The 10,474-nt window shown below is 45.7% G+C and overlaps 1 protein-coding gene across 1 annotated transcript; it reads right to left on the reverse strand.

Annotated features, from left to right (window-relative positions):
- Positions 1 to 557: 557 nt before the first annotated feature.
- Positions 558 to 8,941, reverse strand: Ythdf2 (YTH N6-methyladenosine RNA binding protein 2). The gene is given in 5 exon segments (XM_021160169.2): positions 558 to 1,556; positions 1,559 to 2,380; positions 7,551 to 7,630; positions 8,237 to 8,261; positions 8,690 to 8,941. Coding segments are annotated over 5 exon segments (1,788 nt in total). The 5' UTR covers positions 8,717 to 8,941; the 3' UTR covers positions 558 to 722.
- Between the last annotated feature and the right edge of the window lie 1,533 nt (positions 8,942 to 10,474).

Consider the following 10,474-nt stretch of genomic DNA (forward strand, 5'->3'; position numbering starts at 1 on the left):
GGTTTTTAAAGATATTTTATGTGTATGAGTTTTTATAAGAACGGATATGGCACACATATGTGCCTGCTGGTTCCGCTAGAACTGTGGCTATGGATGGTTATGAGCCACCATGTGGGTGATAGAAACTGAACTGAGCCTCTGCAAGAACAGCTAGTGCTTTCTAAATGCTGAGCCATTTCTCCAGCCTCTCGAACGCTGTTTTTAAAGTTTTATATAATAAACAGTAACTTTCTTACAGCTGGGGGTGTGGCTCACTGACAGAGGGCTTGCCTAGCATATACTTGGTTCAGTTCCTATAAAAAAAAAAAAAAAAAAAAAAAAAAGAAGTAAATAAAATGAGCATTACAAAGAGGAAAACAAAGTTCTGAAAAATAATACTGTCAACTGTCAGAAGCAGACAGATTTCAGGGCAGGAACACACCAATTCTTGAAAATAACAAAAAATGGTCAAAGGCACAGACCAACTCCAACACAGAACTTTCATTCTTTTCTGTAATTACATCCCCATCGGTCCCTTCCCATCACACCACCACTTCAATTATCCTTTTGTATCTTTACAATTACCTGTCTATAGCAGTTAAGTTCACACTGTATTGTTTCTGCTCTCCACTAATGCTCACATTCCTTCACACTAGGGTTCAAAAGACCAATTATACTCCCATAAAGCCTTAAGCTGCTAAATCACACCATTATTTACAGAGCTTTTATTAAGCACTCAGTCACTACAATACCTTTCTTATCCTTTCTAATGCCGCCTCCTTCCCCATAGTCTCAATGATAAGCTCCTTTACCTTTTTAACACTTTCTTCTTCCTCTTGGCNTTTCTCATAGTGTGAGAAGTCATCAAAAATGGAAGTGGTGTGCTTGTAGCTGGCTATGATTTTCAACACCTGCTTAGCTTTTTCCAGAGGCACTTCCTGAGTGTCCCTAGAGTTGGTCACTGGTTTATTCTCGTTGTTCTCTAGACNAATGTGTCGCAGTTGGCTATTGGGAACGTCCTTCACAAAAATCCATCTGACATCAAAACGACCCTTCCATTTGTCCTGGGACCACACACCTGCACATGTGTTGTAGTCCACAGCAGATTTCATCTCTGCAACTCCACAGAAGTGTCCACTGCCGTTGACACTGAAAAGTAAGTACACGGGACCCTTCCCATTCATGGAACGATAGGCGGCATCCAGTCTCTTGTTACCGTGCTCTGTGCTGCACCAGATATTCTACTTAATGTAATGGTGGATATTGTGCTCAGAGTAGGTCTTAATGATGAAAACCTGGCCATGTTTCAGATTCCAGTCGAAATCTTTAGGGTTATAGTTATTAATGGACCGAAGTTTCTCCAACACTGGGTGAGGCTCTGAAGGAGTAGATCCAGAACCTGCCTGAGACTGTCCTACTCCATTCCCATCCACCCCGTTATGACCGAGCCCACTGCCACGGTTCCGAGGCGCTACCCAGCGAGTTGGCTGAGTTGCCTGTTGCTGGACTGAGAGCTGAGCAGGCTGAGGTGGAGGTGGAGGCAATGGCTGCGTCTGTTGCCCTACTCCTACTGATGTCTGACCACTGGTGGGCTATTATTGGCCTGCTGTCCAACAGGCTGAGGAGATCCCTGGGTTGGCTGACCTATATTTTGAACCAAAGCCTGTGAGGGGGCTTTTGCTACAGGACCCTTGTTATCCCAAGTTCCAATATCCATGTTATGCTTTATTGGGGGTGGTGGAAGACTTGATCCTGCAATGCCATTCTTGGTCTTCAGTTTAGGTTGTTGTTNTGCAGGCTTGCTAGCAATATCAGCCCAAGATGCTGGTTTTGGAGGAGCAATAGTAGCTGGAGGCAAACNGCTAGAAGCCACAATGTTACTAGTGATGGACCCACTACCAACAGCAGAGCCTACAACTTTTGGAACACTGCTTGTAAATTCTGTGCTACCTAGTTTCAGTGCTGCCATCCCTTGGTCTATAGTATTCATGCCAGGAGCTTTATTGAGGGTCTCATTGGCAAAAGCTGACTGTCCATCAATCACAGCTCCACCTAAGGAGCTGGGTGCATAAGCATAATTGCTACTATATCCAGAGCTTTGAGNAGACTGTCCCTGAGAACTGTTATTTCCCCATGCTGAGAAGTCAATCCCACTGGGAAAAAAATTAAAACCATGCTGACCAAGAAATGGAGTGCTACCTAGGGCTCCTGGTTGCCCAAACATTGCATCTGGTAGAAAGTGGGGCTCTCCNTTGCTCAGTTGTCCATAAGAAGTTAGATAGGGCATGGCTGTGTCNCCTCCAGTAGACCAAGCAGCTTCACCCAAAGAATAGGAAAAGCCAATGGAGGGGCTGTAGTAACTGGGTAAGTAGGAGTCTGACATGGCAGTATATGCATTATTCTGTGGAAGGAAAAAAGGCAGATACATCAAAACAACAGATAGATAGATATAAAAATATAAATAGCAGGACTTTTCCTTCCACATCATTCACAACTGAAGGATTTGAGCCATCACTACAAAAGGGAGTAGCCTATTCACATGGTCTTTCTGTAAACTTTTCAAATATATGGAATTTGATGTCATAACTGAACTGCTTAACCTTCTGGGCTGCTAGTTTTCACATGCTATGTAGTCCAGCTGGCCTCAAACTTAATGGAAGCCTCCTGCCTCACTTGTAAGTGTTGGGATTATAGGCATGTCACAGCATACCTGAGGTTCTGTGTATACATGTAATGTCAAACTGACACATATGACAAATACTGTAAATACACATTTTGATGGTTGTTCTTTTTTTTTTTTAATTTTTAAAGATTTATTTATTATTATATCTAAGTACACTGTAGCTGTCTTCAGACACACCAGAAGAGGGCAGCAGATCTCATTACGGATGGTTGTGAGCCACCATGTGGTTTCTGGGACTTGAACTCAGGACCTTCAGAAGAGCAGTGAGTGCTCTTAACCACTGAGCCATCTCTCCAGCCCGGTTGTTCATTTTTAAGACAGTCTTACTATGCAGCTCTGACTATTCTAAAACCTTCTATACAGACCTGGCTGGGATTAAAGGAGTGTGTCACTGGGGGCAGACAGATGGCTCAACAGTTAACAGCATGAGTACTTCCAGAAGATCCAGGCTTGGTTCCCAGCACACACATAGCAGCTAACAACCATATGTTACCCCAGTCCCAAGGGATTTGATGCCTCAGTCTGTGAGCAATGCACATATGTGGTACACGACATACCTACAAACAAAACATCCATTCATACATATCTATCTATCTCTATTATCTCTATCTACACACACACACACGTATACATACATCTATTAAAAAAAAAAAAAAAAAAGCATGTGCCACCAGGCCTGACAGTTGTTGCTCTTCAAGTTCTCACTATGTAGCCGGCAAACCAGGCTGGCCTTATATACTCCCAGAGATCCTCCAGCCTCTGCCTCCCAAGAGCTAGAATTAAAGGCTTGAATTACCATGCCCAGCTTGGTTAAGAATAACAGGATTTTACTCTATATGCCAAAGAGGTAGGGCAACTTCTAACTCCTGCTAATCCAGGTCCAGTGGAGATGATGTCTTTATTAAAACTACTTAGTTTTGAATTTAAAAAGTGGGGTCTAAAATTTATAGCCGGGCGTGGTGGCACACACCTTTAATCCCAGAACTCAGGAAGCAGAGGCAGGCAGATTTCTGAGTTCCAGGACAGCCTGGTCTATAGAGTGAGTTCCAGGACAGCCAGGGCTATACAGAGAAAAAAAAAAAAAAGAGTGGGGATTTTGCTGGATGGTGGTGGCACACACCTTTGATCTCAGCACTTGAGAGATAGAAGCAGGCAGATCTATCTCTATGTGTATGAGGTCAGCCTTGCCTACAAAGTGAGTTCCAGAAAATCCAAGACTACACAGAAAAAGTCCTGTCTGGAAAAACAAAAACAATAACAACCAAAAAAGGTGGGAATTATGCAAGATCAGAGTTAGAGTTTCCCAGCACAAGAGCCAGACCTCATTGTGCATGCCTATAATCCCAGCAGTTGGGGAAACTGGGGGAGGGGTACAGGCATGAAGGTAGAATTCAAGGTCTTTCTTAGCTATATAGTAAGTTTAAGACCTAACAAAACCAGATAACATGTCCAACAAGAACCTGATGACCTCTTCTGACCTCCAGGCACATACGTGCTGTAGATACATATACACAGGCAAAACACTCAAAACGTAAAATTGGTAAATCCTAGATATGAGGGCCAAAAGATGGCTCAAAGGGTAAAGATATTTACTGTCATGCTTGATAACCGGAGTTCAATCACCAGCACTCATATGGAGACAAGAACAGGCACTGTCAAGTTACCCTCCGACTTGTACACACACGTACACACACGCCATGGCAGGCCCACACCCACATAAGGAGATGTGTAAAACAACAAAGCTAGGTGAGATGGCTCAGTAGTCAGGCTCAAGAACCTGATCCTGGATCCCACATGGTGAACAGAGAGAGCCAACTTCTGCAAATTGTTCTCTGCCTCCCACATCTGTGTGGTAGCACATATATGCCCAGTTCTTGTGTGTGTGTGTGTGTGTGTGTGTGTGTGTGTGTAAGAAAACTTTGGAGAGTCGGGCAGTGGTGGCGCACGCCTTTAATCCCGGCACTCAGGAGGCAGAGGCAGGCGGATTTCTGAGTTTGAGGCCAGCCTGGTCTCTAGAGTTTGTTCCAGGACAGCCAGGGCTATACAGAGAAACCCTGTCTTGAAAAACCAAAAAAAAAAAAAAAAAAAAAAAAAAAAAAAAAAGAAAGAAAGGAAAGGAAAGGAAAGAAGAAAGAGGAAAGAAAGAAAACAAACCTTGGCGGAAAAAAAAACAAAACAAAATGGAAAGAACTAGAAATGTCAAGTTCTAGTCCAAATGTCTAGTCTAAGCATTCTTCCCTCATAAACTAACAATGCTTACTAAGTAAAGTGTGCAAGAATCTGGAAGGGAAATAGTGGTTTCCAAAGGACTTAAGATGGGGGGGGGGGGTAGTTTAGTTCCCGTTTTGTCTCATATATAAAATGAGTGAGTGACTGCCATTTGAAATTCACACTGCCTTTTGCATTAGAAGTAGAAAAATAGAATACAAATAAGTCTATAGCCTTAAATAATCAGAAATATGAAATCGTGTACAATCACTCTTCACATCAAGTACACAGATGTTATTATTTGAAAGCCTTGATCATTCTTGATCTTAGTTTGTGATAGTTTTGGATGTTTCGTTTGGGTTTTGCAAAAAAATCCTACAGAACTATTGGGCATGGTGATGTGTGTATGCCTTTCACCCACACTGGAGAGGCAGACGCAGTTAAATCTCAATTATTGGAAGCCAACCTGATCTACATAGAGATAGTTCCAAGCCAGCCTGGGCAATATTCTTAAGACCCTATCTCAAAACTTAACTAAATGAACCTACAGTGTAGAGAATAATCAAGTTTAAAACAAGAGATATATAACACTGATTCCCATAAATACGTAGCCCAACTCAAAACACTCTGCCTTAGCTGTAATAGCTCCAGCAACATAAGGCACTCGTTACTTACCAACCCAGAGCTACCAATAGGTAGATCTATCCTGAAGAGACTTAGAGAACTAAGCACCTTAGTACTTAAACTTGTATTACCAAGGCCAGGAAGCAGTATAAACTGTATTCTTTAGCCTCTAAATACATCTATACAATAAATTTTTCTACTGATAAGACAGTGATAAAGCCAAGTATGGTGCCTTATGCCTTTAATCCTAGGATTAAGGAGACAGAAGCAAACAGATCTCAGTAAGTATGAGGCTAGTCGAGACTACATAGGGAGACTCCCCTACCCCACCCCCCAAAAAAAAGAAAAAAGAAAAAAGATTTAGTATGAGGCCCCGTGTTAGACACAGTGTATTCTGTAGTCATGGCCAACCTACAATTCTTTTAAAAAAAGAAAAAGGCATGCTTAAACCTCTGTGTAACAGACCTGGCTGCCCTGGAACTCAACTTTGTAGAGCAGGCTGGCCTCCAGCTCACAGAGACCCATCTTACTCTACCTCCCAAACGCTGGGACTAAAGTCATCATGTTAAGACCAAACTGGCCTCAAACTCAAACTTGCCTCTGTCTCCCTAGTCCTTGAGTTAAAGGCATGAGGCACAACACCCAACTCTGTGAATTACTCTAGATTATATACAAGAAACAAAACAAAACAAAATCAGCCATAGTTCTTCAAGGTCTATAGCCATACCTCCATGTTTAAAAGTCAAAGAAGACAAAGCTCCACCAGCACAGCACAGGTTACGCCAGGACGCAGGCGGACGGCTGCGCCTGAGATGCAGGCAGTCCACACATGCCAGAGCGCCACTCTCAATTACACAATACTGTGCAAGAACTACCTAGAATGGGTCCTAAATGCTCCCACTCAGTTACAATGATTAGGAAAGCAAACTACATCATTAACAGCAATTATTAATGTTTCATTCCTCTGCTTCTTTGATTGGCTGGTTGGCCAGTGTGGAAACTTTTTGTACTCTCAATATGAAAATTTTTAGATAAGCTATCTCAAAAATCTTAGGGAACAATCAGGTCCAAATCTGAATACATACATGTATGTCAAGTTACTGAAAACCAGCTATATTTTTTTCCTACAGAATAGGTTCAAATTTTTATATCAATGTTCCACAAACTTCTTAATCTATGCTACAGCATCTTAAAATCAAAATCTTCAACTCTTTTGGATACATTTATCTGTGGATTTACGTTAACGAAAATTTTGTGGCTATCCTAAGAGAAAACCAAGTTGGTAAATCAAACAATTCATACATACAGTTCATATTAGGAGTATCTACATATATATGCAGCTAATCCTCCCATCAAATAAATGTATCTCAAACTTTTCTTGGTGGCAATGGGAACTACACTAGAAGGCCACACTGATGCATAAGCCTGGCCCTACCTGGCCCTACCTGCAACCACCATCATCCTTGGTCTGAATGTCAAGTGTGTTCAACAGTGCTTTAACCTCCTTTAACAAACACATCAGCCAAAAGAGCTATGCACAGAGTTTTCTCTACAGATACCAAACAACCAAAAATCACCGTCTAGCACGCCACCGTCTCACTCTGAAATAGCTTTAATGCACAAAGAGCCTCACAGAGACAAAAGGGATAGTTAAGTTTTGTACAGGTGAAGCTCAGGTGATCATTCACTAGAATTTCCTCACTACATCATCATCCCAATTCCCTAAAAGACAAGGTTTTGTTTTCTTTAGAGCTCAGGCTAAACTCTGGCCAATATTCTTAAGCTGTGCACTAATCCTTTCCTGGCAAACAAGGGGCAATTACTCATGCCAGCATTACAGCTCTTATACAACGAGCGTTATCAGGACTACAGTCTCAGAGCACATGCTTTGTTGACCACACAGCTAATATCTTTAATGTTTTATATAACAAATTAGTAAGTTGTAGTAGGAGAGTCAGCCACCACCACCACCCCCCAAACACAAAAGTGAGACAGAGCAGAGAAAGTGAGGCAGTACACTGTCCCCTCAGATAATATAGAACGATTTACTACTCACCGGCCTTGCCTGTGGGCTCAAGTAAGGTTCAAAATCATCATCATTTAGTCTATCCTTTTGATGCACAGAACCATTTTGTACTAGAGGGGAGAAGTTAAATTAGCAATGCCGTGGTCCGAAGAGCTCCCTTCCAAACTCATCAGTTTGCATCCACACCAGGAAGAAACCATGCTAGTTCCGAGAGTCACTTAGTTTGAAACTCCGGGGAATAACGATGAGCGCCAGGGCTGAAGCAAGAGGCGGACAGTGAAAAGAGTCTCTCCACCCCAGAGCAAGCTGATCTTTTTAAAAGGTCAGTGTATTGGCTCCTTCGAATTTCAATTCCCTCCCGATTTCTCTTCCCCCCCCCCCCGCTTCCTTCACATGTGAGTGACTTCCAGAAAGTGCTCCACGAGGAGGAAACACAAAGGGCTCCTAAGACCTACGGGAAAACTAAGGACCTGGTGCTTCTCAAAATGCATTCCACCCCCGGCCGCTCATGAATTACTCGTTGTTAACGAAAAAAGCTGCCCGCCAGCTGCAGGGCCACACCAAAAGGGACGACCGCCCCGCGCGCGGCACCTGCGACCCGAGCGGCTTCGGAAAGGTCCTTTCCCCGGGGCGCGTCCTCGAGCCACCGCCCCCACGGCCCGGCGGACCCCCCTCCCCATCCCGGCCGGCGGCCACCCGGAGGAGCGGGGCCTTACCTTTGTTTCCTTGACCTTTTGGTCTCTGCGGGAGGAGGGGACGTCGCCGAGCAGCAAGTCGTCCGAGAAGAAAACGGAAAAGGAAAGACAAATGAACGCGGGGCCCGAGCAGGGAAGAAAGGAACCGGCCTGGGGGGGGAGGCGGGGACGAGCGCTAGGCCGGCGGGGCAGCCCCGGCAGCCCGGCCACCCGGCAGCCACACGAGGGAAGGAGAGGAAACGAGGAAGGGAAGCCCGGGCCGCTACTGGGAGGGAGCGCGGCTCGGCCGGGCCGGCCCGGGGAGGAGCGGGAAGAGCGGGCCGGGCGGGAGACTCAGGGCGCGGCCGGCCTGAGGCCCGAATCCCGAGCCGCGAGAGGCGCTCGCCGCGGCCCGGCCAGGAGCGGCGGGCCCGGGCCTAGTCGGGCCCCGTCTCGCCTCACACAATGGCCGAGACATGCGGGCTGGGCCTGTACCTGCTCCAAGAGGCTGCTGGCCGACATGGCTCTCGGATCCTCACGAGGAACGACGGCGGCGGACTCCTCGTCGGGACAGCGGCGGCGGTGGATGAGCCCCGACGGCGGGAGCAGAGGGTGCGGCGGCGGCTTTTGTCCCTGACACTCGGAGCCTCGCCTCGGCGGACGCAGCAGAGACACAGCGCGCGACTCGGGCTCCGGCTCCGATCCGGCGACGCTCTAGGCCGCCGAGCTCAACGCCCGTCTCTATGCTCCGGAGCGCGCGCCCGCCCCCTCGCAGCCCGAATGGGGGAGGCCGAGCGGCAGAGGCGGGCGGCGCGCGCGGCGCGAGCGCTGACTCTCACAGTCGCTGACCCACGCGGAAGGGCCCGGCGCGGAGCATCTCGGGAAGAGAGAGCCGCGCCCGTGGCGCCCTCTGCTGGGCTGGAGGAGCGGAAGCGGTGCGCGCGCGGTCTCCCCGCCCCCACCGCCGCCTCTTTGGGCCTAGGAGCCCTAGGTGGCCCCCGGGGTTGCCACTGGAGTTTTTTGACAAACACCTAGAGAATAATTGCTTTGTCTTAAGAAAACACGCAGAAGCCCCTTTCTTAATGTGGCAGAGGCTTCTACTCTGTGTAGGACTTGAGCCCTAACTCATAGCTGCATTTGATAACTCTCCCCCAATTTGAAAAGGAACCAGAAGAGAGGTCCTAAGAGCTCACAGGGAGAACTTCAGGGAGGTCGGCCCAGAAGACACCCGCGCCCTTCCTTAAGACTATTGTCACCTTCCTTCCTCAGGGACTTGAAAAAAGCACCCAGGAGCAGTACTTCCACTAAATATTAAAAAGCTGGCCCTCACTGCCCTGCACACAAGACATTTGTGTCTTGTACCCCTTTGACTTTTGAGGGAGAAAAATATACAGTCTCTTTGCAGAGAAGTCAGTGACCCCAAAATAATCTAGTAAACTCTGGACTTTATTTCCAAGAAAAAGACACCTCACCCGTGTGCACACAGTGTCACATACACTTTCATGAAGTCTGTCGGACCCTAAGAGGAAATATTCTCGATCTAAGAACAGGAAAATGAACGCTATTCCAGTACGTGCTGTGTGCAGGGCTTTGTCATGAAGTGCTTTCTGACACATTAAATTTAGAGACTTTCAACAAGTTCAAAGTGCCTATCAAACAATGTTACAGCTGGGAAAAGGGAGATTAAGCATGCTGCCAACGTTATCAAGTTATTAAATAGATCTGTGCTTTTGTCCTGAGTTCCAGGACAGCCATGGCTATACAGAGAAACACTGTCTTGAAAAACAAACAAACAAACAAACAAAAATCACTCTAGACAGGGATATTTAGTAGGTTTTGCTATTGCAAATGGTAGACACCTGAGAAATGCAATATTGTTAACCTAATGCCATCTGCTTGCTAGATAGAGAAGGCTTAGATTTGACAGATTCAGGAGGAAAAAGCCAAAACTCTTGGATTTTACTTCGTAAACCGCTCAAAGTGCAAAGCATTTCTTGTCTGCTTGTACTCACAGTTATGGCTGAAGTGAATAAGATCAGACACCAAAGTTGAAGAGCTCTTAGTAAAATGTCACATCTCAGGGTGGAGAGCCCACTAATTGAATGAGAGAAGCCTAGTAATGTTTTTTTTTTTTTTATGAAAGATAATTAGCCAGTCAACCTCATGGCTCAGCTTTGTATATAAACTGTATCAGCAATTGCTTGCATTTAGAGACAGCTTGATTTTGTAAAAAGAAAATTAGACTAGACATCATCTCTTGAGAGCGAGAGAGAGTCTAAA

This window comes from Mus caroli, chromosome 4 (assembly GCF_900094665.2).
Source record: "Mus caroli chromosome 4, CAROLI_EIJ_v1.1, whole genome shotgun sequence".
NCBI classification, from domain to species: Eukaryota; Metazoa; Chordata; class Mammalia; order Rodentia; family Muridae; genus Mus; species Mus caroli.